The sequence below is a fragment of the Eurosta solidaginis genome, chromosome 1 (assembly GCF_040869045.1).
Source record: "Eurosta solidaginis isolate ZX-2024a chromosome 1, ASM4086904v1, whole genome shotgun sequence".
NCBI classification, from domain to species: domain Eukaryota; kingdom Metazoa; phylum Arthropoda; class Insecta; order Diptera; family Tephritidae; genus Eurosta; species Eurosta solidaginis.
The window spans coordinates 31800165-31828001 of NC_090319.1; the positions used below are offsets into that span (position 1 = coordinate 31800165).

A 27837-nucleotide genomic window follows, 5' to 3' on the forward strand; every position below is an offset into this window, starting at 1 on the left:
GGTTCAAATGCAAAAAAATAAACATGGAACCGTACGACATTAAACTACTGAACAGAATCATCGTCGGACGCACATACAACAAAACCTACTTTGGACGTTTTCACAATAATGTCACTGATATATGCAATACCTGCAATGTCACAGAAACACCGAAACATCTCATTTTTGATTGCACAAAACATAGGTCATTGAGAAACTACTATAGCATTTTTTCCAAATTTAAAGACATTAAAGAACTCATAAACTCAAAAGACATAAAATCTTACAATGAACTAATTCAATTCCTGCACAAAGCTAAACTGGACTGCGCGCTATGAAATTACCAAATTGTCATATAGATATATAAGCATTATACATCGAAAAAAAAAAAAAAAACCCCCTAAATAAGAAAGGGTTTCCAAAAATTATCTCGATACAAGACTGATACTACCAGGTAGTAACGAATTAACTAAAAACACTAAAGGTTATATACCTATGTATATATTAAACATTAACAAAAGATTTCACACCTTCATTTAATTTTAGATACGTAAGTCACTAGTTATCTAGTGATCACTTATTTTAATTTTATTTTATTTATTTATTATTACGGCTGTTTAGGCCTAAAACTTAAACTACTAAGTACAATTCATTATTATATCATTTATTTCTATTGAATATGCTGTTGGAATGCCATGTGATTCCGATCAGCACATTTACTGGCGTAACAAACGGACGAGTCTGGGAGCCAGTCATTTAAGGAAGGTTGGAAAGGACGCGTTTCCAATCCCCCAGGGCTCCCAGCTTAAGGCAACAAAATTTGGAACTTATATTTTTCAATTATATTTGTATTTTAAGCTGTCGGAATGTATTGGTCTCCGATCAACACAGCTAAACATGTCTTTGGATGTTGGAAATTGAAGTGTACCCAATCACCCCTCAACTTTGTTTAGTAAAGACGCTGTCGGAACGCATGAAGATTCCGATCAGCACATCTCAAAATATATTGGGAGGTTGAAAAGGACGTGTTTCCAATCCCCCCTGCTCCAACTTTTGTTTGACCTTATTTTGGTTACACATCATATAATTTTATTGTTATATTAATGCTGTCGGAATGCGAGTGATCCCGATCAGCAACAGTAAATATAGGCTGAAAATACCGAATTCCAGCGAAATTTGTTGTTGGAACTGTCTGGAGTTACAGGTGGCGACTGATTTTCTTTTCCTTAGGGCCGGGTGCATTGTATTTTGCTGCTACCAGTATTACCATTCCCTTTTCGCGCTCCAGTATCGGTATGTCATGTAAAAAATAAAAGAAAAAAAAAACGTTATCTTATTGGAAGGGTTTTACAATGCTCCAATAAACTTTTTTTAAAGGTATTGAAGTTATTACTACTTTTTATGTGATTAGGAAGCTCATTGAAATATTTCAGGCCCTTATAAAATATATTTTGCTTGTCCACTTCTGTTTTGAAAAGAGGTAATCTAAAATTATTGTTTTCTCTGATTACGTATGAATGTGCATCATTTACATATCTAAGCTTTTCGCTGAGGTATGTTGGTAATTTACCGTGCTTAATATTATTATTTTTTTTTTTTTATAATATTAAATACAAATTTCATACTGTGGTAGAATATGAGCTGTTTTATACTCAACCAGTTTAGTGCTTCTATCATGTTATTAATGGGAGTATCATACCTCATGTTTAATATAAATCTCATAGCTTTATTTTGCATAACTTGTAGCTTATCTACCTGAGTTACATTGGCCATAAAGAATATTGTGGGACAATATATGAAATGCGGCTCTATGATGGATTTATACACTTTCAGTTTGTATTTTCTACTGATAAATTTGCATGACCTTTTCCAAAAACCAATTTTTTTGCCTATTTTGGCAACTATATAATCAATATGATCATTAAATTTTAATTTATTATCAATCTGAACCCCTAAGTACTTGAAAGTTTTAACTTCGTTAATGTTTGAGTTCATTATTTTTAGCTCGATATTACAAGATTCCTTATTAATCGCTCTAGATATGACCATAAAATGGGTTTTATTAACATTAAGTTTAAGCTTATTGTTACAAAGCCACCTGTATAGGGTGATCAAGTCTTCCTACATTTTGCTCCTAGCTAACATGATATCAAGTTCACTTACTTCGAGCAGTGCGTCATCCGCAAACAGCCTTATTTTACTATGTTTTAGCGCCGAAGATATATCATTTATATATATGTTAAATAGGACCGGTGCCAAAACCGATCCTTGTGGCAATCCAATTCCTGTCAATACCTCTTCCGAGACAACCGACTCAATGGCTGTTTTTGGTCTTCGGTTACCTAAAAAGCTCTGAAACCACTGCAGCTCGTTGCCCCTAATTCCAATTTTTTCTAATTTTTTAATCATTATATTTCTGTCTATAGTTTCAAATGCTCTCTTTAAGTCGATAAAAACCGCAAGTATACTTTTCTTTTGATTCAGTTCTTCTTTCCAACTCGATATTACATAATTTAAAGCCGTTTCACAAGAGTGGCCATCTCTGAAACCGGATTGTTCTTTAATTAGTATTTTATTTATTTCCAAGTAACTTATGAGCTGATCTTTTACTACTGTTTCTAGAATTTTTTCGATATTCGGCAACGTGTTGATCGGTCTCAGATCTTCTGCCTTTAATGAATTTTTTACCTTCTTTATTGGCACTATTGTTGATATTTTCCATGCGTCGGGCACTATTCTCTCTACTAATGATTTATTTATGATATCCGCATAGAAATGTCCCATGTATGACACCAAATCCTTAATTACTCCTTCTGATAGTAAATTTGTTCCTCCGATTTTATTTTTTAACCTTTTAGCTACCAACATGACATCATCAACCATAACTTCTTGGAATTTCAGACATGTGCTAACCGTGTATTGCACACTATCCAAAGTTTCGATTTCTCGATTTATGTCACCAATACTACCAACAAAGAAGGAATTCAATGCTTGAGCTATTTCCTCGGGTCTTTCATATCTTATACCATTTACAATGACTGTCAGAATATTGTCACGCACCTCAGTTAAGTTTACTGCTTGCTTGAGGTGTTTCCACATTAATTTCCTATCAGAAGAATTTAAGGCAATATTTTTCTCCATATACTTAATCTTTTTAATTTTGATTAGTTTCTTATAATACTTCGCAACCGTATTATATTCCGAAAATTCACCAGATCTTCTGGCTTGTGAGTTCAATTGGATTTTTAATTTGTTAATTTCGGTCAGTTCATGATCGTACCACTTATTTCTCAACCTCACTATCCTGTCTTGTTCTGATGTTAATAAACCCATGCAGTGTGATAAGCAGGTATTTATATATTCACTCGGACTGGTGGGATGGTCAACTTCACAGGTTGACCCGACTGACCCTCGCGGCCAGCGCCTCGGTTGCCACGTTGGGCGCCATCTGTTATGGCGCCCTCAGCAACTGTCAACGGTGATCATTCTGGACAACTTGATCCGTCCAACCATCCCACCGCAACGCAGGTGGCTGCTCCTGCGGCTGCACACCTCGGACTGATGGGATGGTCAACTTCACAAGTTGACCAAAATGACCAGCGCGACAGCGCCTCGGGCACCAAATCCCGTTGGGCGCCATCTGTTATGGAATCGCATTTTCGGTGGAAGCAGTAAGGAAGGCGGTCGGCATGATGTGGTGATGCACAGTGGCTAGTCATTGTCGGCTGGGCGGGTCCTTGCCAACCTTACTGTTCCTGCGCCATAATCAGAAAAAAGTTCCTATCATGCCTATTCAAGACTCAGCTGTCAAATTTAAAATAAACTGACAGAAGCGCAGAGGCGGACTCAAAACGCTTATCAATACAAATTAAAACGACATCCGGTCGAACCGGATGCCACGGACAGACCGTTGACATATTCAAAAATTTAAAATTCAAAATTCAAAAAAAAATCTAACGCAACAAAATTTACCGAACCGCACATGACCGGTTACTAATTCTAAAGTCAAAACTAAAAAAAAAAACTGCTGAAAAATAAAATTGCAAAAAAAAAGCTGAAAATTAAAATGAAAAAAAGAAAAGGGCCGAATATATATAGGGGGCGCCGCGGGTGGTGTTGCGACGCCCGGTGCATTATCCCACCCTCAAAATCCATGGCCACCGTCGCACCTAAAATTCCGGTGGCTCCTTACCTGGTAACCCTACGTGCCTTCTAAATGAGCCAGAACACAAGCATTCCCATTTTAATTACAAAGTTTATTCAAATTTCATTATTATTAACGTATGTATGCTACAAAAAAAATTTTACGGTAGTACAGGTTTCTTAACCAGGGCTACCGCCTAGGCTCCAAAGCCAAAACAAGGCTGCTTATAGCATCGTCCCAAGACAACTTCAGAACGAGAAAAAAAATGTTGAACTACGAGCAGCTATTTACGCTATGAAAATGTATGTAAGTGCGTGTAGCATATAAAGGGAGAGACAAAAAAAAAATGATCCAACAGTCTCCCACTTTATTGGGCCGAAATTGAAAACGAAATCTCATATGAATATTTAAGTCTGGCTAAGTTTGTCCTGTTGGGGGTTCCTTTCTTTTCTCTTACTTTTGCTCGTAATATTTCAAGCTATACCTATATTTATGTCACCCCCTTTTTTTATACTCAGTTGAGCAGAGCTCACAGAGTATATTAAGTTTGATTGGATAACGGTTGGTTGTACATATATAAAGGAATCGAGATAGATATAGACTTCCATACATCAAAATAATCAGGATCGAAAAAAAATTTGATTGAGCCATGTCCGTCCGTCCGTCCGTCCGTCCGTTAACACGATAACTTGAGTAAATTCTGAGGTATCTTGATGAAATTTGGTATGTAGGTTCCTGAGCACTCATCTCAGATCGCTATTTAAAATGAACAATATCGGACTATAACCACGCCCACTTTTTCGATATCGAAAATTTCGAAAAACCGAAAAAGTGCGATAATTCATTACAAAAGACCGATAAAGCGACGAAACTTGGTAGATGAGTTGAGCTTATGACGCAAAATAGAAAATTAGTAAAATTTTGGACAATGGGCGTGGCACCGCCCACTTTTAAAAGCAGGTAATTTAAAACTTTTGCAAGCTCTAATTTGGCAGTCGTTGAAGATATCATGATGAAATTTAGCAGGAACGTTACTCTTATTACTATATGTACGCTTAATAAAAATTAGCAAAATCGGAGAAGGACCACGCCCACTTTAAAAAAAAAATTTTTTTAAATTAAAATTTTAACAAAAAATTTAATATCTTTACAGTATATAAGTAAATTATGTCAAGATTCAACTCCAGTAATGATATGGTGCAACAAAATACAAAAATAAAAGAAAATTTAAAAATGGGCGTGGCTCCGCCCTTTTTCATTTAATTTGTCTAGGATATTTTTAACGCCATAAGTCGAACAAAAATTAACCAATCCTTTTGAAATTTGGTAGGGGCATAGATTTTATGGCGTTAACTGTTTTCTGTGTAAATGGGCGAAATCGGTTGATGCCACGCCCAGTTTTTATACACAGTCGTCCGTCTGTCCTTCCGCATGGCCGTTAACACGATAACTTGAGCAAAAATCGATATATCTTTACTAAACTCAGTTCACGTACTTATCTGAACCCACTTTATCTTAGTATGAAAAACGAACGAAATCCGACTATAACCACGCCCACTTTTTCGATATCGAAAATTGCGAAAAATGAAAAAAATGCCATAATTCTATACCAAATACGAAAAAAGGGATGAAACATGGCAAGGTAAGGATTGTTTTATTGACGCGAAATATAACTTTAGAAAAAACTTTATAAAATGGTTGTGACACCTACCATAGTAAGTAGAAGAAAATGAAAAAGTTCTGCAGGGCGAAATAAAAAACCCTTAAAATCTTGGCAGGTATTACATATATAAATAAATTAGCGGTATCCAACAGATGATGTTCTGGGTCACCCTGGTCCACATTTTGGTCGATATCTGGAAAACGCCTTCACATATAGAACTACCACCACTCCCTTTTAAAACTCTCATTAATACCTTTAATTTGATACCCATATCGTACAAACTCATTCTAGAGTCACCCCTGGTCCACCTTTATGACGATATTTCGAAAAGGCGAACACCTATAGAACGAAGGCCCACTCCCTTTTAAAAATACTCATTAACTCCTTTCATTTGATACCCATATCGTACAAACAAAGTCTAGAGTCACCCCTGGTCCAGAAAGGCCCACTCCCTCTTAAAATACTCATTAACTCCTTTCGTTTGATACCCATATTGCACAAACGAATTCTAGAGTCACCCCTGGCCCACCTTTATGGCGATATCTCGAAACGGCGTCCACCTATGGAACTAAGGATTACTCCCTTTTAAAATACTCATTAACACCTTTCATTTGATACCCATATCGTACAAACGCATTCTAGAGTCACACCTGGTCCATCTTTATGGCGATATCTCGAAAAGGCGTCCACCTATAGAACTAAGGCCCACTCCCTCTTAAAATACTCATTAACTCCTTTCGTTTGATACCCATATCGTACAAACGAATTCTAGAGTCACCCCTGGTCCACCTTTATGGCGATATCTCGAAAAGGGGTCCACCTATAGAACTAAGCCCCACGCCCTTTTAAAATAATCATTAACACCTTTCATTTGATACCCATATCGTACAAACGAATTCTAGAGTCACCCCTGGTCCACCTTTATAGCGATATCTGGAAAAGGGGTCCACCTATAGAACTAAGCCCCACGCCCTTTTAAAATAATCATTAACACCTTTCATTTGATATCCATATCATACAAACAAATTCTAAAGTCACCCCTGGTCCACCTTTATGGCGATATCTCGAAAAGGCGAACACCTATAAAACGAAGGCCCACTCCCTTTTAAAAATACTCATTAACACCTTTCATTTGATACCCATATCGTACAAACAAAGTCTAGAGTCACCCCTGGTCCACCTTTATTGCGATACCTCGAAAATGCGTCCACCTATAGAACTAAGGCCCACTCCCTCTTAAAATACTCATTAACTCCTTTCGTTTGATACCCATATTGTGCAAACAAATTCTAGAGTCACCCCTGGCCCACCTTTATGGCGATATCTCGAAACGGCGTCCACCTATGGAACTAAGGATTACTCCCTTTTAAAATGCTCATTAACACCTTTCATTTGATACCCATATCGTACAAACGCATTCTAGAGTCACCCCTGGTCCATCTTTACGGCGATATCTCGAAAAGGCGTCCATCTATAGAACTTAGGTTCACGCCCTTTTAAAATACTCATTAATACCTTTCATTTGATACCCATATCGTATAAACGCATTCTAGAGTCAACCCTGATCAACCTTTATGGCTATATCCCTAAATGGCGTCCACCTATAGAACTATGGCCCACTCCCTCATAAAATACTCTTTAATGCCTTTCATTTGATACACATGTCATACAAACATATTCCAGGGTTTCCCTCGGTTCATTTTCCTACATGGTTATTTTCCCTTATGTTGTCACCATACCTCTCAACTGAGTATGTAATGTTCGGTTACACCCGAACTTAACCTTCCTTACTTGTTTTTGATAAGGGTTATAAACGCTTGGTGTGAGGAAAAAAAAATGTAATTAAATGTGCTTATGGATAGTAAATATACTACATACAAAGTAAAAATTTGGTTTAATGCCCTTTTTTTTTTTTGTTATTGACAAAACATATTTTAGGGCTATAAAGTTTGGATACAAATTCCGATAATTGGGGCACCCTTACAAAATTATTATGTTATTGTAGTAGAACTTATTTTGAGTTTAACAAAATAGCAAATTGGTATAACGCATAGTATAATGACACTAATACGTAATATGTACTAAGAAAATTTGTTATAAAAGCAATTAAGATTAAATTTGGGGTAAATCATACTCCTCGAAGAAATCGTTTCACATATTCAAGTAAAACGTAAACTTTTAAATTCATAGTAAATCATACTCGTCAACGAAATCGTTTTACATATTAGAGTAAAACGTAAACTTTTAAACTTATAGTAAAATTAACGGAATCGTTTTACATGCTCAGGTAAAACGTGAACTTTTAAATTTATAGTAAAATTAACGAAATCGTTTTACATGTTCAAGTAAAACGTAAAATGTTTTGCATTTACCAGTCAGTGCTGGTATTGTTTTGTTTTTTTTTTTTCTTGCTTCTAAGTTAATTAAACCTCTTTAACTTAACTTTACGTTACGTCTACTTTTTTAACTTTACTACAAGTGGATGCTGCTTGCTCTCTTTAACTTGGGTATATGCATGTATGTATGTATTACATGTTCAGATTCTATACTAGGGTTATAACCTTAAATTTGAATATGTTCGTATATTAATACTATATGTTGTTGCAGTGTCAAAAGAAAATGAAAAAACAAGGTTGAGGCTACAAATACGTTTACTTGGTCCGTATCGGAACGAACTCACCGCTTTAACCGCTGATATCCGTTGTCGTAATCGGGATGGCCGCAGGCCTAGGTTCGCTGCCCTGCGGTTGTTGTTGTAGCTGGTATTGTTACGCTGGTATCGTTGTAGCCTGAATGGTCGTGGCTGATAAGGTTGCGGCTAGTATTGTTGTAGCCGGTATGGTCGTAGCTGATAAGGTTGCGGCTAGTATTGTTGTCGATGGTACCGCCTGCTGTTGGTGTTAACATTAGTAGCCGCAGGCCTATGGTCGCGGCCCCGCTACGTGCGTTGCAACTGGTGGTGGCGGTACGTCTGGTGGTTGTTGCGCCCGTGGCTGGCGCTAATGAAGGAGTTGGGGGAGGTACTACCGATGGTGATGCCCGTGGTAATAGTAGGCGCCGTTGGTGGTGGTTGGCGCTTTGGTCCGAGGTAACCGAATGACCCGGGTGGCGATAAAGCTTCGTGCTGGCCTTTACGAGCCGGATGACTTGGCCATTTTGACGTTAGTTGTGTTACGCGGCTGCGTACTGCTGGCCCTGGAGGCGGAGGTGGTGTCGGACGATTTTCCGCAGGTGGTAGTGTTCTTCGTAAACGTAGAGGAAGGGGTTTATCTCACTAGGTGTGACTGTGAACACCGACCTACATTCAACTGGATCTTGTGTCAACACAACACAACCGGTGTAAGGTTTATTACCACCCAAAAATAGACGCGTAGAAACGAGATTTGTCGGAATGAACGGTTTCGGTACTTTGCGCTATCGACTCCTTCCTAGTTTCTGGGCATTTACCTGTTTACGCGCACAGCCGGCGAGGGTGTTTTGTGATTAGTTGGATATCGTTGGGGAGGCGCAGTTGAAGTGAGCAATAAAGTTACTGAAGCAATATATTAACTGAGCTTGACGCCTTTGCTGTTGAAGTTGTGTCCCTAGGTGTTATATGATCCCTTATATATAATTGCAGGGCCGCCAAAAATTTTGCTCAAGCAATTTACCAACCTTCCTCCTTTTTTTCTTGCCGGAAACTCATGGCAATTTTCGCTGGTGATGGCCGGTCTGTTTTTTTCCTTGTTTTTCGATACTTTTTATCGCAACTTTCGCCCCATCACTAGGTGTGCTCGCGCGAACACGCTCCCAAGTGGACCGTAACCGTAGACCGTAGCAGCAGACCCTAACAATTTGCTTTTTTTATTATTAAATTTTTAGGAAAATTTCGATATGAATACTTTTCCAATTAACTTCTTCGTACTTTATTGTCATTTAAATATGGAAAAACTTGTCATCACGGACAATAATTAAATTTTTGTGTTGATATTTTGAAGTGGCTTTAATTAAATGCAACCATGTGATATCTGAGCGGGTTTTGTGCATGTACGACATTTTTCATAATTGATTGGTACTAGAAAATTGTGTGCACACTCAGAAAAGGCTGCATTCATTTGAATGCTTATTCTGTGTTGAAAAATGTTTGTGTTTCATTCAATTACTTCATTCTTTCTTCGAATGAGTTAAGGAGTGCATTCTTGTTTTTTCCACTACTGAATGAAGAATGGGTTGACTTTTAAGCCACATTCCTTAGCAAGGAATGAATGAATGAAGAGAAAGCATTCTTAAATCAATTTTAAAATTTCAAATGATTGCACAGTTTTACAGCTCTGGTTATGACTAAGAGACTTATTTTTTGTGAAATATGTTTGCAATTTTTATTTTAATGAAATTTTCACGATTTTTAGGTTAAGGCACCATTAGTCGATCACATTGGAGATGGTTATGGATATGGGTATGATTACAACTATTTCGTTAGGGTTAAGGAAATTTAATTTGGCCTTTAGCTAGTTTGCTCTTTCAGGCAACGTTATTTTGAATTGATATTTTTATAAACGACGTTTTGATCTGGTTGGCTGCGAAAATTTGGTTGTATTAATTTATTAAAGATCTGTTTTAGTACCGAGTGAAATATGAGAGCAAATTATAGTAAAAAAGAAGTGAAATATGGCAATTTTATGAGCCCATAAACGAAACGCATGCAAAGCCCGGTGACAATTGTAAAAGTCTCCGTTCATATAAATATTTCATGAAGTGTATAAAAGAAATTAAATGACTGAATATTTTTATTTTTAATTACAAATGACGCCAAATAGACCCGGGTCTTTAGACTTGGTCTAAGATTGGTTGCCTGTGTAAATCTCAAGTTAATACTTCTAGGCAGTATTACTGCTGCCCCACTGGGGGTGATGAGCATTAGCGTCGCCTCCGAGTAAGATGACATCGTTTCGTGGATTTACCGCTCTCACGAACTCCCTGAAAATATCCGGTGGTAATGAGCCTTGGTGATCGTGCACTAGGTAGAAGGAAGCAAGTTTAAAGCTCCTCCCTAGCACCTCGACGCTAACCGTTCAACCACCTCCATACAAGACGCAAGGTTTACCAAGGCTTCAACGTCAGCCTTATAAACCTAAAGGCTTATATCCTTGAAGCCGTAGCTTACCCTGAAATCCTGCCTTTTCAACGCTTCGACGCTTGCGCTGTCGATCAGCAGGACTATCTACATCGTGGCCCGTTCAGTCTTCTCCACGTTAACCACCTTCCAGTTTTGGGTCGGTAAACCCGGGTTGTACTCCTGGAGCAGCTCTAGGATATCAGCTGGGTCCGTTGGCGTCACTGGAACCCAGGCTCTCGACCTTGGTCGTGAGGGGATATCACACGCCTCCACTACCTTGAGGCGCGCGCCCGGATACACCTCACCTATCAGCGAGACGGCGGCTTTGTAAAGCTTCGGCGACCTGGCCTCGTCACATGCAATCAGTTTAACATTGCCCTGGAACCACCCCGCATCGGTATAAGAAGGCAGCGGACCAGGGTTCTCTTTTTTGACCTTAACGGCCACAGTAGCGAGCGCTGCCTCAATCCACTTCTACTGCTGTTTCGGGATCCTGCCATCTTCGCTGCTCTCGTCCATAACACCAATGATCTGCTGATCCTTGGCTATTTCGGCGAAAGACCGCGTCCAGCCTTCATGCGTCTTGGCCCTTGGCTTGTCCTGGTGACTGGGCTTTTTTACTCCCTTGACCCTAGAACCGGCCACCCCACATCCCTGGAGCTGCCAGCAGCCAAACCGCCAGACGCTTGACGCCGAGTGGCAGCCGTGCTGGTGGCCGCCCCAAAGGCCTCACGGTCGGTGGCCCCTCCCCGAGAGGTACCGGGCTTCGGAATACCAGGGCTGGAGCGGTAGTAGCACTGATGGCCTCCCGGTCAGTACCCCCTCCATGAGAGGTACTGGCCCTCGGACTACTCGAACCGGATAATCTCTCGGCCCTTTTTTGTCTGTCTGCCGCTGCAGCAGCGAACCTCTGCGGAGTTCTCTCAGCTAACTTGAGGCCCGGCTGAGCCGTAGCCTTTGCGGAGAAAGCTCCTGTCGGCTTCTTATTAGGAGTGCCGCACTCCTTATTATTTTTATATATTTCCGCCATACTAAATTACATCCCACGAGTAGAGGAGAAGGGGAAATGTCCACAATCAACTTTTGTATAATGGCAATTATACAGCATAAATTAATTTGTTCAATTTTTTTAGTAATATTTTTCTTTTTGTAGCGACGCTTGGAAGTAGCTACGTCTGCACATCTTAAAGCGTAGAGGAATTGTAGCTGCATGAAATATCTTGTACGGGTCTATGACCGTAGCCTCGTGGGCACCTTGCCTAAGAGTACTAATTTTATGCGCAGCAATTTCAGAGGAGTATTTAAAGTTTGAAGCTTGGCAGTCCATTTAAAGTTTAAGCGTAAACGTCTGTAGATGTAAAAAAAACACAGCTAATATTCATTTTTAAAATCTAGTCAATAGAGAAAATACGAGCAGCCCACTAAGCAAACAATTATTTTACATATGTAAGCAACACAATATAACAGTCATTGTGGATAAAACAAGTGTGATATGTGATCCGTCAACTGTAACTTTAATAAACAGCCTCAATCACCTGTTCAATCGCTTTTCGACTATTTAAATCATTTACCAATAGTGTTTTTGAAACATTTTTGTAAACGACTGGCAGAGCTGTAAAACTGTACAATCATTTGAAATTTTAAATCATTGATTTAATAATGCTTTCTCTTCATTCATTCATTCCTTGCTAAGGAATGTGGCTTAAAAGTCAACCCATTCTTCATTCAGTAGTGGAAAAAAAGAATGCACTTCTTAACTCTTCGAAGAAATAATGAAGTAATTGAATGAAACACAAACATTTTTCAACACAGAATAAGCATTCAAATGAATGCAGCCTTTGCTGAGTGTGCACACACTTTTCTAGTACCAATCAATTATGAAAAATGTCGTACTTGCACAAAACCCGCTCAAATATCACATGGTCGCATTTAATTAAAGCCACTTTAAAATATCAACAGAAAAATTTAATTATTGTCCGTGATGGCCAGTTTTTTCCATATTTAAATGACAATAAAGTACGAAGAAGTTAACTGGAAAAGTATTCATATTGAAATTTTCCTAAAAATTTAATAATAAAAAAGCAAATTACAAATATTTCAACATCTCTGTTCCGAAAATTGTCATCGTTCTAAATGAGTATTTCCAATGTGCCATATCAAAGGCTTGCATTAAAAAGTACTAGCCTACATTTGCACGTCCTCAATTGGTGATTAAACAATTGAAGAAAAGGCAATACATTATAAAAGCTCTTAAGTTCCTCCATATATTCTTCCTAACGGTATATGGTCAAATACTGTATCTATACTGGTTTGTGAGTTTGCAAATTGCAATAGAAATATCCTATTTTCTAAAAAAAAATATTCTTCTAAACACAATAGTTTGTAATTACAGCCATTTAAAGTAGGCTCTATAGGTAGTTGTAGCCTTTTTGATAGCAAGGAAATTAACTTTGAATACAAATCTGCTCAAGTAAGATAGAATTCAACCAAAACAATTCTCCAATCTTTCTTTTACCAATGCCGTGCTATAAAAAAACTGTAGTCCGATGGAGCCAGTCAATCTCTTTGTGGGGAGGGAAATTAATAACCTCTGAAGAGTTTCTCCCAATGCAACATTTTTTTTTGTGGCACAGAGGAAGGAAAACGGGGAAGGTGAATCAGGTGAATAGAAAAAGCCTGAATCACCGTAGGACGATGCCATGGAAATAGACATATGTTTATCGAAATTCTCGGAATTAGGATGCTTCAACGAAATCGCCGATGGACCTATGCACTTTGATATATTTAAATGAATTAAACTCAAGTATCTGTTTTTCTTATATTATCGACAAAAAAATATCCACAATTTACTCTATTTGGTCAATGCACAATGTGTTCATTTACAAAATCCATGTTACAACAATAGCAAGTAGTAACATTTTGACATATAGCAAGGAAGCAAAATTGCCCTATGGTTTTATGTAAGCGAGTTATCCGCGAGATTTAACTAAAAAGGAAACCAATCAACTCACAAGAGCCTAACATATTTTGATCTCACACGATTAATTAAAAAAAAATCAACCCAATTACAAAGTATACAAAATCTGCTATGAAGTACTATTTCTTGTATGTCTTATGTTCGGAAACCATGAAGATGATTTAAGACTTTCCTGGTTTATAATTAACTACTTGTTTGTTTGTTTTCGAAATGGTACCGTCGCAATATACCAGTAAATGCTTCTTTCTTTTCAGTTGCTCTTAAACAAACATAATAATTCATATTCAATAATTATAAGCCGGTGGTTAAGCTCATGAATTCCTAAATATTAAACTACTTGCTATTGACCAATTTTACGCCTTTTTTGCAACAACTCATAAATTGATTTAACATATCTGATGGCAATGAAAGAGATACAAAAAATTACCTTGGGGAAAAAGTATTTAGTACCGAATGGAAAAAAAAGTGTGCATTCATATCAAGTTTACATTCATTAATGATTGGGAATGGTTCCTACATTCACACTCTATATTGAATTATATTTTACCATTCAATAACACACACACTTTAGCTTTGAGTTAAAGTATTTTAAGCCATTCAGGAATGGAGATTTATAATATGCAACCAAAAAATCACAAATTTTTAAAAGAATGCTGAGAGAATGCACACTCAATTGATTCAATCTTTTTACAGCTCTGACGACTGGTATATTGCATTTTTTACATATTTTAAAATTTTTGCAAAACTGGGGGTCAATTCACGTTCTATGAAGTTGTGATAGCATTTTTCACCACTTCATTTGATATGCAATTCACTTTGAAAAAAAAAGTGATATTTATTGTCAATTTTTTTTTCATTTAACGAATATTTTTCACCGTTGAATTTGCCCGTGAAAAATCTATATATATAAATGAAAGTGGTGTTAGTTACACTATAACTCAAGAACGGATAAACCGATTTGGCTGAAAATTGGTGCGAGAGGTAGCTTAGGACCAGGAGACGGACATAGGATATCCCGTCTGGATGGTTTTCCAGATCCGTCCGGGACACCGTCGGGGTTATTTTGGGACCTTTTCGGGACCATTTCAAGGTTATTTGGGGATTCCTCCGGGATCATTTTTGGATGGTTTTGGGGATCCATCTGGGATGCCGTCGGGGTTATTTCGTAACATTCTCGGTATCCTTCAGGCATCATTTCTGGATAGTTTTCGGGATCACGTCGGGGTTATTTCGGGACATTCTCGGTATCCTTCAGGTATCATTTCTGTATAGTTTTCAGGATCTGTCCGGGATCCCCTCAGGGTAATTTCTGAAAATTTTTGGGCTAATTCGGGATAATTTGGGACCCTTCTGGCATCATTTCTGGATGGTTTTCGGGATCTGGTCAGGGTCATTTCCGAACTTTTTCGGGATCATTTTGGGACCCTTCTGGGATCCTGTCGTGGTCATTTCTTGATGGTTTCCAGGATCCATCCGGGATCACGTCGTGGTAATTTCGGGACATTTCGGGATAATTTAGGGACCTTTCCCGGATGGTGCTTGGCGTCCATCCGGCAGCCCGTCAGGGTCATTTCGGAACTTTCTCGAGACTATTTCGGGATCATTTGGGTACCCTACATGCATCAGTTCTGTGTGGTTCTATGGATCAATATAGAATCGCGTAGTTGTCATTTCGGGGAAAAAGGAAACGAAAGAAGGGACAAGAAAACGGAATGGAAAAGGAGAAGGCGAAGGAAGAGTGAAAATAAAGGGGTGGAGAGGAAAGGCGTGGGAGAGGGGCGGACCGAGGGGAAGGAGAATGAGAGGCAGGGATATAAAAGGATGGAGAAGAGGAAGAGCCATAAGAATGAGGCTAAAGAGATGCAAAATCCAAAATTCTTTAAAAGTTGTTTATTATTTACTAGGGGATCCACTGATATGGGCTATGGGCTTTCTGACTTTGGACACACCAGGCCTTTTGTCAAGAGCTAAATGCCATGTAAATGGCTGGTCACTACAGCATCTGACATCCTTTGCTCTGAAAGCACTGTAAAGTACTGCATACGAGGATTGCCGAACCCTCGAGTGGGGACGGTACAGTAGAGATCAAGACAACGAAAGGATGTCCACAAGAGGGCCCCTGTCATCCTTGCTGTGGAGCCTCGTAGTAGATGAACTTCAACAGAGGCTCTCAGACGACGGAATCCGATATCAGGGTTACGTGGATGATATTGTTATAATTGTAAGAGGCAGATTTGAAAGCACCCTTTGCGACATAATTCAAAGGACATTGAGGGTAACGAAAGAATGGTGTACTGAGGTGGAGCTAAGTATCAACCCTAACAAGACAGCCATTGGTCTGCAGATGTATTGCAGGAAGATCCTGGGGATGCAGCCCAAAGATCCTAAGATGGATGTACACTACTATAGTGAGACTTATCATAGTGCATGAAGCAGTTGCGTGGGCATCAAGGACAACCATGGTGACCGTACAAAAGTCACTCACGAAGCTTCAACGCTTGGCATGTGTCTGCATTACGGGAGCTATGCGAACATGGCCGACGGGTGCAATAGAGGTGCTGCTTAAGTTAACGCCTCTACACATAATAATTGAGCAGTCAACTACGAGTACTTTAGTAAGCATATCTAAAGAGGAATGCGGAAGAGGCAAAGTGATACAGTCACGGAACATGGAGAAGCTGAAGGAGCATATTCCACTCATCCAACTTCCCAGTGATGAGACGAGGAAGCTTGAGAAGCGCTTTAAAACAGATCTGGGAACAAGTGTATATAGGACACCTCCAGAATTGAAGCACTTCACCAGGAACACACTATAATATGGTACACCGATGGCTCGAAGACACCGGAGGACATAGGAGCGGAGATCTTCGGCCCCGAACCAAAATGTCCCTAACAATCGGAAAATGTCCGAGCATCTTCCAAGCCGAAGTTTTCGCCATGAGCCGGTGTGCAGAGATAAATTTACAGCGGGGATATACAAACGATGGAATCGGTATACTCAGCGACAGTCAGGTTGCGCTCAAGGCACTATCTTCATTTGAGATTAATCATCAACAGTCCTTGAGTGCGTAGAGAGGTTAAGCAGTCTAGGGGCCAATAACACCATCGTTTAGCCTAGGTAACTGGACACAGAGGAGTGGATGGTAACGAGCTTGCCAGGTTGGCGGCGGCGGAACAGCCAATACGACCCGAGCCCATCATACCGATAGTGTCACACACAATAAGGAAAGAGCTCAGGCAAAAAGAAGCGTGCCTCAGAGAACAACACTGGCGCGAAAGTCCAGGATAGGAGGATAAGCGATATGAAGCCATGATTAAGCTCGCAAAAAGCAGCCTTAGAATTTTAACAGGCATACTCACAGGTCACTGCAGGCTAAAGAGTCACATGGATAAACTAGGTATATCGTCTAGTAGCCTCTGTCGATTCGGTGATCGCGAAGATGAGACTGCAGGACACATCCTGATGGAATGCGATGCAGTCGCGAGAGGGAGACGAGAATTCAAAGAAAGCAAAAGGCGAATATTGAGCATTTTCTTCTTTTCGTATTGAAAAGTTGCAAATATTTACTACTTTCATTAATTAAATTTTTTTTTTTGACAGAAAATATCTTTTTTTTTACTCACCACAGTGCTCGTTATTAGATTTTCACAACGAGTATTGCAATGTGTTGGTTTCATTTTGAGTTTGCCATCTCCTTTTGACAATCCCTTCGACCATGCAATGACATAAATAAAATCAGCTGATGAGATGAGCCAACCTGTACATAATTGAACCATGGCGAGCATGAATATTTTTTTTTTCACTTCATCATATTTTATCTATTAACTAGATTTTAGAAATTAAAATCGGTATGTGGTCTGATTTTCTGCATACACAAATAAAAGAAGAGCTGATTTGAAACACAAATGGGCGAATCATAGCACTTCAATTTAATGACGGCGGGCAAAAAACAAACCTTCCATTTTCTGGCCATTCGCGACAGCCATTCTGCCTGTCAGCTATTCCTCGTGTTCCAGATACGGATATAGATTTAACATGCAAATGCAACAACAACAATGTGAACCATATTCCTCGTGTTCCAATGACACATGAACCAGATACAGATAGAGATTTAACATGCAAATGCAACAACAATATTAAATCTCTATCCGTATCTGGTTCATGTGTCATTGGAACACGAGGATAGATCACAATGTTGTTGCATTTGCATGTTAAATCTCTATCCGTATCTGGTTCATGTACCATTGGAACACGAGGTATTAGAAAACTTGATTTTGTCAAAAAGGGGACGGTGTCATGCCTCATTTTCGAAAGCTTTAGAAAATTTAAATTAGGAGTTGGTATTTCAACCCACGCAAGAAACTTGGTTATTGGAGCTCTATTCTTTACAAAATAATCACGTTTTTGTATTTTCCACAATTGTACATACATACAAAAAATTGGCGTGATTATCTGATTTTTCTGTTCTTCATCCCTAGGCTAAGCTCTATTAAATATATTTTAATGAAACTGTCTTATCAATTGTCTATTATCTATTGTTAATTAATTAGTTAATTTATTGTCATATTTTTAAATATTACATTTTTTGTTTTTGTTACTATTTTTTTTTGTTGATCTTATGTTGTTTTGACTAGCACTTTAAAATAATTGTGTCAAATTGTTGTGCTGGGAAGTCTATATACATATATCCCGATTAGTTCATGCCGTTACAAGGTACCGTTGTATCAACAATAATATACTCTGTGACCTTTGCTCAGCTGAGTATAAAAACCTCTCTATTAAACTCATAAGCTTTCTGCTAGCTTTTTCTAATGATTTTTTGGAAATAGTGACCAGGGGATCCTGGTTTCAAACCCCGGGCAAAACAACATCGAAAATTAGGAAAAACGTGCTTTCAATTCGAAAAAATTTTCTAAGCGGGGCCGCCTCTGCAGTAATTTCGCAAACACTTCGAGTGTATTTATGCCACGAAAAGCTCATTAGTATTAAAAAGAGTTTGCCTTGCAAATGCCGTTCGTCGTCGGCATAAAACATATAGGTCCGTCCCGCCAATGTGTAGGAAAAACTAAAAGAAGCACGACGCAAATTGGAAAATACCTCGGCCTAAAATCTTTTCGCGCCTTCCATTTATAAATTTTTTTTAACTCTCCTCTTAGCCGAGTAAGTAAATACCAGGCATAATAGTGAAAGTTTCCATGATTTGATGAATTGAAGTCTGATATTTGAGTCTTGCAACGAAGGGACACTGCTTTAAAGAGAACAGAGAGATAAAAGAAGTGCCAAATTTTCTTGGGCAAAACTAGTTCATGCAAAAAAAAAGAAAATTCAAACATTTTCTTGCGTGTTTTCTTATGATGTGGATACCGCGCTTAAATTGTGAAGTTACATACCCAGCAAAGCCTTTGGGTTTTTATTCCCTGCACTATCTTTATATCTGCGCAAAGCTCATACAGCTCGTCATTATACCTACTTCAATACTCGTCGTTGGCATCACGGACGGGATCATAAATCTTCCAGAGAACTTTTCTTCCTCCAAGAGGCATCTCATCTCTCTGTTGGCAAGAGTAATTATCCGCCTGATTTCTTGGGCGAAGTTGACTTTGTTTCCGCTTTTAGTGCTGGTTTCCAAATAGGTGAAGTCTCCCGCAGCGAGCCCAAAGCGCGAATGAATAAATGAATAAAAGCTCTTCGTCGGTAAAAGACACGAGTCACGCCTCTACATAGCTCTCATACAAAGTAGCAGATCACAACTATTAATAGATGCTGATTGTTGCGGATGTACGCCTTTCTGCGAGACCAGCAAGGAGCCGTACAAGTTTAACATAATTTGTGGGTTTAATGATCATTTGAAGCCAGCCCGAAACACCCTTCCTGGTGTTACCATCCTTTGCATCAGCCAAACTGGTAGGAGTATGACCGTCTTAGGTTTTCCCGGTAGATGCAGCTGAACCAAACTTCTAGACCGTGGTTAGCTTCGATACTCGTATCAAAAGAGCTGCAAGAAGCTACTCCGAGGCTGACAATTTTTGAGTTATACACAAAAGATTATATGGGGTTACATCCTCTGCCATGACTGGTACCCCTTGCTAATCAGAGGCCAAAATCATCTAGGAGGTTTGAGTAATTAATGATGACGAAGCTTCGTATCTAATAATTCCGACACTACTTAGCTTTCATTACAATTCAATCAATAAAATTTAAAAATTTTTGAGAAATTAATGTTTGAAGTTTTGCAATTAATAATCCTCCTCGTGGTTCGAACAGTCTTCACTTTGGTGTAATGTACAAAATCTAGGATAATTCAAAGCACTACTTATTAAAATTACTTTGTTGGTAAGTCCATGCAGCCTAATAATATCCTATTTGTTATTTTCCCAAGCCAAATGCTAATAACAAATATTTAAGGGCATACAACTTCAAAATTTTTTATCCTTCGAGAATGTGTTCCAAGCGATGTAAGCATGCGTTAAGAGATCGAGTACCGATATGTGCAATGGAGAGAAGATGTTGTGAACAACTAACATCACAACAACCAGCCGAGGTCATGCTGCAGAAAGAACTAATGGACTGTGACAAAGGCAGGCCGTCAAGCAATAATGAAGACTACAATTGTGTGTGCAATAGATGTGCCGGAGCAATAGGAGGAGGTGAAACAGATAAACAGGAGTCGGGTATGAATACACCTGTTGTTACGACAGAATTCGTACAACAAATTGAGACTGGCTCTAAAGAAAGTGCGCTGATACAGGTAATACGTGAGAATGGAAATCGATATACCAACATGAGTAAGGAGCCATCTTCAATACGACACATGGACGAATGGGAGGCAATGGCTGTTTTGCTTGCCACAAATGGGCGCATTTGGGCTGGGGAAGACATCGGTTTTGCGCGACAATTCAAAGCTGCTTTAAGTGCAATAAATACAAACTTCGAAGAGCAAGCGGCTAATATGGCAAAAACTACTGCATAGGATAATTGTAAATTATATAAAACAATTTGAATTCCAATTTTCTCTCATTTAAGTAGATTGGACCTTCGAAATCTGACTGTTCCGGTAGATATGGCTATTGATCGACTGCTAAGTGAAATATCACTCTCTCACGTGGACCACTTTGGAAACGCTTTATCTCAAAAAATTTAAAAAAGAAGTGCCTATTTGTCCTGAAAAAAAAACTTTTTGTTTATCCCAATGTGTATAAGAAAAGTGTGATATCTTCTACATAGACGTCAAAAGTACCAATAGAATGGGTAACCTGACTTTTAAAGAGACTACCGTGATCTCATCCTGTATCTCTTTCTATCATCCGCTGAAGATAGCCCACCGTGGGGATCACCATATTGAACATCCTGTCAAAATGCTGCCTAAAAAGTATTCATTTTGACCATCCTGCCAGGCAGTTGACGGATAAGATATCACACTTGTTTTGTACACAATGGTTTATCCTTCAGAATGAAGTATGTAAATTGCAGAAAAATAGCAGAAACAATAAATAAAAAAAAAAAATAAAAAACATGAAAAAATGTTGCAGACATTTTTGTACTGAATTTTCGGATGAATAGGGACCGTGGTAGAATAACGAGGTGAAGTAAGCCATCAATTGGCTTGCTCTAAATTTTTCTCTGTTCTGTCCTACGGCTATCTGGAAATTTTTCACCAATGTCTCCAAAAAAAATATTGTTTTTTCATTTTTCAGGAGTGAAATATGCAGCTTTTAGCACTGTTTTCACATAAAATATTAAGTGAACATCGATGGGCCCTTGCTGGATTTAATTACAGAGATAATATTGTAACGAATTATTGCTGCTTCCTGACTTGCAGCTTCTGTTAATGTTCGAATCTCTGAACGAATAAATAACTAAAATATTCAGTATAACAAAACGTTCCTTATTTAGGCTACTTTGGGAGTAGCACATCACAATTTCAATTATCGCGTACTTCACTAAAGCGTGTTAAAATCAAACTGATTAATTATCGCTTGCACCGCGCTGCTTTTATACTCTCAGTTAGCCTCGTTCACCTATTTCTCCTAAGGTCTAGACTTTTCACGAACATGCCTTCTGAAACAGTTATATCTCATACTTGCTATATAAATACATGTTTATCTATAGTTTTGTGTTTTTCTTCTAGCTATATGCGAGTGTATGTATGAGTAACAGCTTCTGCTCTTAGCTGATGATAAAGTGATGTGTGATTGTTTCTCTTTCTTCTTCGCTCTTATCTGCTGACTACATATGTGTATGTGAAATAATCTCCTCGCTTTAAGCTGCTGGTTATGTGTGTGAAATATTCTTCGTTGCCTTCTATGTTGGTGCGTAAATGGCTTACTGTCGTTGTGTTTATTTACTAACAGCATAGTGATGTTAGATATGCTGATATTCGCCACAATAGCCCTGTTGTTTTTTACACGCATATCCGTTTACGTTTGCACGTAAAAAGAAGCTTATCCTCGCTTATTGAATAGTAAACTATGTCTATGAGTAAAGCCGTGCTTAACTATTCCGTTAAATTTATTGACGTTTCAATTAGATAATGCGATTATCGTCAGTGAATAGTGATCTGATATTAGGGCGGTATGCACTGGGGCAACAGGTGGCAGGAGGGATGTAGATGTTGATGATTTCTAGGTTTGCATCGCCTGATATGCCATGACGTTCTAGGACACTGTCCCTCGGCCAATGTCGGGATCGAATAGATTATATTGCACTGAGTGGTGGATGATAAACGCGAGACCGCCTCCATTTCCGCTCTCAAGATCTTTCTGTGGACTGTAGCGGCAGCCTGTGGGTCAATGCAACATTGCAAAAGTCCGAACACCACTGTATCTGTGCGTTAACAGCAACGGACACAAATCACACCATGGCGGAACGATACAAGGTGGCAGCATGGTACAGCTGATTATAAACTTTTTATTTCATTTGATACAAACTTCCGGCGCAGTACGATTTTGACAATTGTCCATCGAATTTACAACAACAAAGTACATGGAATTTTTATTTATGTTTGTAGGTATGTCACCATGCTGCCACCTTGTATCGTTCCGCCATGAATCACACACACAAGATAACGCATTGCGCATGTAAACAAAAGATCAGCTGTTTTTTATGGGCAGTTTTTACGTCATTTTCCTTTAGCTCTTGTTTTTTTCTCTTTCTTTCATTCGCTCAAGCAGCCAAGTGTGACGTAGATGCGCAGAACGAAGCAATTTTGAACTCGTGAATGCGCAATCTTCCGTGTGTGATTTGTGATGAATATGTATCTGTTGGTGTAGGTCAAATTAGTGTCGTGAAAGCGTATATCTGTCGTGTCCCGCCTAATCTGATAGATGTATGAGAGTCCGTCGTCTTTGAGTGAGAATATCTAGAAGGGAATATTTTCTTGCTTGTGGGGTACGACCGCCAAACGAAGCTAGGCAATGATCCAAATCAAAAGTTGAGCCAAGTGAGTGCGGACACCTTTACCCGATTGTGTAGAGTGTTGAAAAGTTCCAAAAACCGTTTTCATATAATATGCATACGTATATATTTTTTTGGTGAACCGCAGTAACGGTCCGTAAGGAATACCGGTCCCCGAAGGAACCAAAGTATAGTACCCAGAACTGCTGCTTTTTAGGTGAATTTCTCTAGGCCCCAAAAATCCCAGGGAAGCAGGTGAAAGTGTCTAAGGCAAAAGGGTTAAAGTGAAGTAAGGCAAAAATATAAAGAAAAAAAAGAGATTGATGCATACGGTGTGTGCAAAATTAAATTAAAATCGCATGATCAAGCACCGTTGAAAGTTGACCCTGAAATTCTAAAGTTTACTTTGAAATTAGATTTTTTTTAGTTTGATCCATGATACAAAAAATGGAGGTAGATCCATTTACGCCCCGATTCTAGTGTGGTAATAACATTCTTCACCGCGGTAACGAAATCATGTGGCAACTTTTACACCCTTTTGGTATTCTACCCCGAAAGTAGCCGGATAATTTTTTACCCACAAAAGTAGGTGGTTACATCGAAATAACCAAACAACAGCTGTTGTTTAGAAAAAGGCAAAACTGACAAATAAAGAATTGTAAGCGCAAATATAAAATAATAGCAAACAAGTGTTGCCTCTTGCTATACATATTTGTTTACATTATGTACTTTCACAGAATAAATTACAATATAGCTATGTAGAAACTTATCATGCATAATATGCATATACTCATCGTCCCGTGTATTCGTTAAGAGTGAGATATTTTCGGTAAAGCGAACACGGTTGTCTCACCATGTTTTCATTTGGGACCAAAATTCATCGAAAAAAGGACCAAATTTTTGTTTTAATTTATTAGTATAAAATACAAAATTTTACAATGTTTCCATATAAAATTTTACTAAACATAGTGAACACTTTCCTTTAGTTCAAGCTGAACAAACAAATATATGTGCATGCAACCAAAAATGATACAATATTTTGACATAGGATAAGTCTATGTCTTCCACCAACCAAACGTTGTGAACCTAGTTTTGGTCACAAAGCTCTTGGTTCTAGCATTAAGTTGTTGATTGCAATGAAATAAAATGTATAGTCCAGTTAGGTTTTAGTAAGAAACGGTCCAAAATTTGCGTTCTGGTGTTGCCGAACTATGTATGTGGAAAACTCGGTAAATCATAAATGAAACTAGGCAATTTTGTTAGTGCTATTTTTATAGATGCTTATTTTTCCCCTTCACGTTTAAACTTCATATCAGAGCCTAGATTCAGTAAGTGTCAGTTTTGATCCCAGGCCTCAGGGGTTCTGCTAGCACCTACGGGAATAATTTTATACAAACCTTTCTTCCGAAATCTAATCTCTTTTGCATTTGCTTCCTTCTGTCTTCGAGTTAAAATATTTCTTGTGCCAAGATACTTAGTTTTCAATTACCCTTTGTGGCTTAAAACCACAATAGTCCTAGAATTCCTTGAACTCATTGAGCTGGGTGAGAAATATTTAAATATCAAAGTGCCAAACGAGAAGTAATGCATAGAATTTCTTTGTATAAGTTTTGAAAGTGTTAGGCTCCCGGCAGAGTGCTCGCTATAAGCTATGCTAGGCGAGAAGCAATTTTTATTTTCTTATATTTTACATAGTGTTGTATAACCGATCGAAATATCTAGCCGTTATTAATATTATTATAAAACAAGAGTTTTTTTTGATTAGTCGGTTATTTCATCAACAATTAACGACAATATGTTTTCCAACACTTTTCTTTTAAATGCCTGGCATAAATCATGATTCAATCAGAAGAGGTTTGCTCGACAAACGAATTTTTTGACAATTGCAGCCATTTTGCTCCCAAATCGAATTGACATCCGTTAACTGTGTTGTTTCTTTGCAATTTTTCGAAAAATATTAGTAGTAGAAATAGGAAGCAATCAGTTTACAAATCCCCGATAAGTACTGGAGTGCATAATTCCTTAGAACATTTATTTTAATTTTATGATGAATTTATTAACTATGCCATGATCTATTAGTGTGGCTGAACATAAGTAATTTTTTGAAAAGTATGGACATCAAGGAATTGTGCACATATCGGAGATGCCATAACGAAATGTACTCATTGAACATGTTAACTTATTCATTCCGTATATTCGGAAAAATCGTCCCCATTTAAGAATTTGGGAAATCGGTTTATATTTGGAATATTATGTAGTATATACTTATTTGATATATTCGGACCCCGTGAGGTAGTATGAAACGAACGTGTTCCAAATATTCTAAATTAACGGAAGACTTCCATGAATACTCAACGTAAAGGAGCTTTCCGAAATTTCAGAGTAAAAAGGTGAATACTCCCTGTGTAGCAGGACCGCATAAACGCTGAACTCTTCTGTCAAAGTCAAGACCGGAATATAAAGTTCTAAGACAATAAGCCATTTTCTTTTACATTTTTTTTGGCAGACCATATCGGCTGCCTTTTCAATATAGTCCTATCTCAAAACATTTTTCAAAAACTTCCTATTTCATGTCACAAAAACGCCCTATATTAGAATTAGATTGAAGAACGCCTCAGAATGATTTTCATTAACTCCCCCTTATGTCAAAATGCATTGAACTTATGCTTTGAAACAAATTGTGATAGTGTATTTTTGAATAAAATTCTAAACCAACATAGCTCTTTATAAATTCATGAAATATTTAGTAGAAAATGAATTATTTCCTCCAAAACCTGTTGCCATTTACAAATTTATTATCACTACTAATATACTACTAAAGGTACTTTTCTACTACAATTTTTGCTAAAGGGGATTGAATTATTACCCGTTTTCCTTACTTCGTAAAAGCAACCCGTCCAGATTTTTCAATTTGGGAGTGTCAAAGCTCTGCCGTCATTGAAGAACAAACCTCTAGTAATTGAATCATGGGCATAAATTATATCCTAGATGAAATGTTATTGTTCTGGTACATTTTACTGACTGAGCAATTTTTTATGGTGAGAGTTCCATTGAAGTAAATTCAAAATTATATGTGGGCTAACGAAAGTGTGGCGAATTTTTGGGCAATATTGTGAATTTTTACCTGAGTGAAAAAGAAAGAAAAGTACCAATCGTGGCTACTGCCTAAAAAGGACCAAAATTGAAGAAAAGGGACCAGCGGACCAAGTGGGGTTGGAAGGGACCATTTTTTGTCCAAAAGGACCAAAGTGGCAACCGTGAAAGCGAAGAAAACTACCTTTCAAATTTCTCCACAGACACTGGTGAGTTTCTCGGTGATGGCAGCGTTACCATTTGGGCCAGAATCGCGAATAAAAGAACTGGTAACGATATTCGGTTACATAATGTTCTGGGAACTATTTTGCCGGAAACGCTCAGAATCGGGGCGTTAGTGTGACGTTAGCCACTTGACTTTTGCGGGGACAATGACAATTTCACCAAAAACAAGCTACCAGATTAAAAAATGTTACGAATTTTTCTAATTTTGATGAATTTCATATTAACGAATACGACCAAATTAATATCATAGTTATTTTAAATAAAAAAGAAAAAAAAATAAGCCCCATGCCTTGGAAATATTTTAATACGAAATATCAGCCTTGAAAAGAAGGTTTTTAATAAGTTCTCCGAGCTTCCGAAAATTGTTTTGGTGGAAGAAACATGAATCGATGTATGGAAAGCAAGAGAATATAGCCTTCTTAAGTGTTCGGACGTTCGCTCGGAACATTTTGACAAAACATACACGTTTGTCAATTTTTGCTCAAAGGAGGTCCTTGTAAACCGACACCGCAATTTATTGATAATTGGCTACAAGTCCTCATTTTTTATTTTTTTATTTATTGTAAATTCAAGCATTGCGCTTTAGGAGGGAATTGTTAAAAAATTTTTTAGGCAAAAAATTACCCTGTAGCTCTGCAGGTTCATCACTAGTTATGAGTGTTTTTGCCCGTTGTACCAGGGGTCACCTTGGGGCAGCCCCGCCTATACACAGTCTGTGCCCTTTTAACATTGACATAGATGCGCAGACTTTGGAGGTACACTTTTTCTCAACATGCCTTGAGAAATATCCACTGCAGGGGCATGATAATAGGGCCATGCTAGAACAACAGAATTTTTCGTGTATTTTTTTTTCTGTCTAGGGATCAAGCTGCCATAAAGATATGAGTCATTAACCAATGTATGAGTCGTTATCCACTATTTTTCAATAAAATTGCATGTTTTACTGTATTCTCAATCGATATATGCACATAAATCGTGCTAAAGCATATTATTATTGTCTCAGATGACAATTTCGTTTTCATCCTAAAAGAAATTTCCATCTCGAAAAACCACAATTTCGCCTTAAACAGTAACGGTAAGGCAACGCTTCTTACAAAACAACAAACATTATGAAACTTCAAAAATCCCCAAATACGTCAACAAATGTTGAGTGGAACTACCTTCTTTTTTATATCATGGTTTGATCTAGGAAATTTGATTTCTGTGATTTAGGTTTGGAAGCTGAATCCATAGCGGAACGATACAAGGTGGCAGCAGGTGACATACC

At 38.2% G+C, this 27837-nt stretch overlaps 2 protein-coding genes across 2 annotated transcripts in view; one reads left to right on the forward strand and one right to left on the reverse strand.

Moving 5' to 3' along the window:
* LOC137250954 (serine/threonine-protein phosphatase alpha-1 isoform) overlaps positions 1-27837 on the reverse strand; it is a 100404-nt gene that overhangs the window by 14156 nt on the left and 58411 nt on the right. The gene's annotated exons all lie outside the window — the stretch shown is intronic.
* On the forward strand, positions 20016-21328 carry LOC137236132 (uncharacterized). The gene is made up of 2 exons (XM_067759254.1): positions 20016-20192; positions 20265-21328. Exon 2 carries the CDS (start codon positions 20299-20301, stop codon positions 20827-20829), a length of 531 nt encoding a protein of 176 aa, XP_067615355.1. The 5' UTR covers positions 20016-20192; positions 20265-20298; the 3' UTR covers positions 20830-21328.

What these genes read in the sequence shown, in the direction of transcription:
- LOC137236132 (XM_067759254.1), top strand. Translation starts at nt 20,299, where the DNA reads ATGTGTTCCAAGCGATGTAAGCATGCGTTAAGAGATCGAGTACCGATA.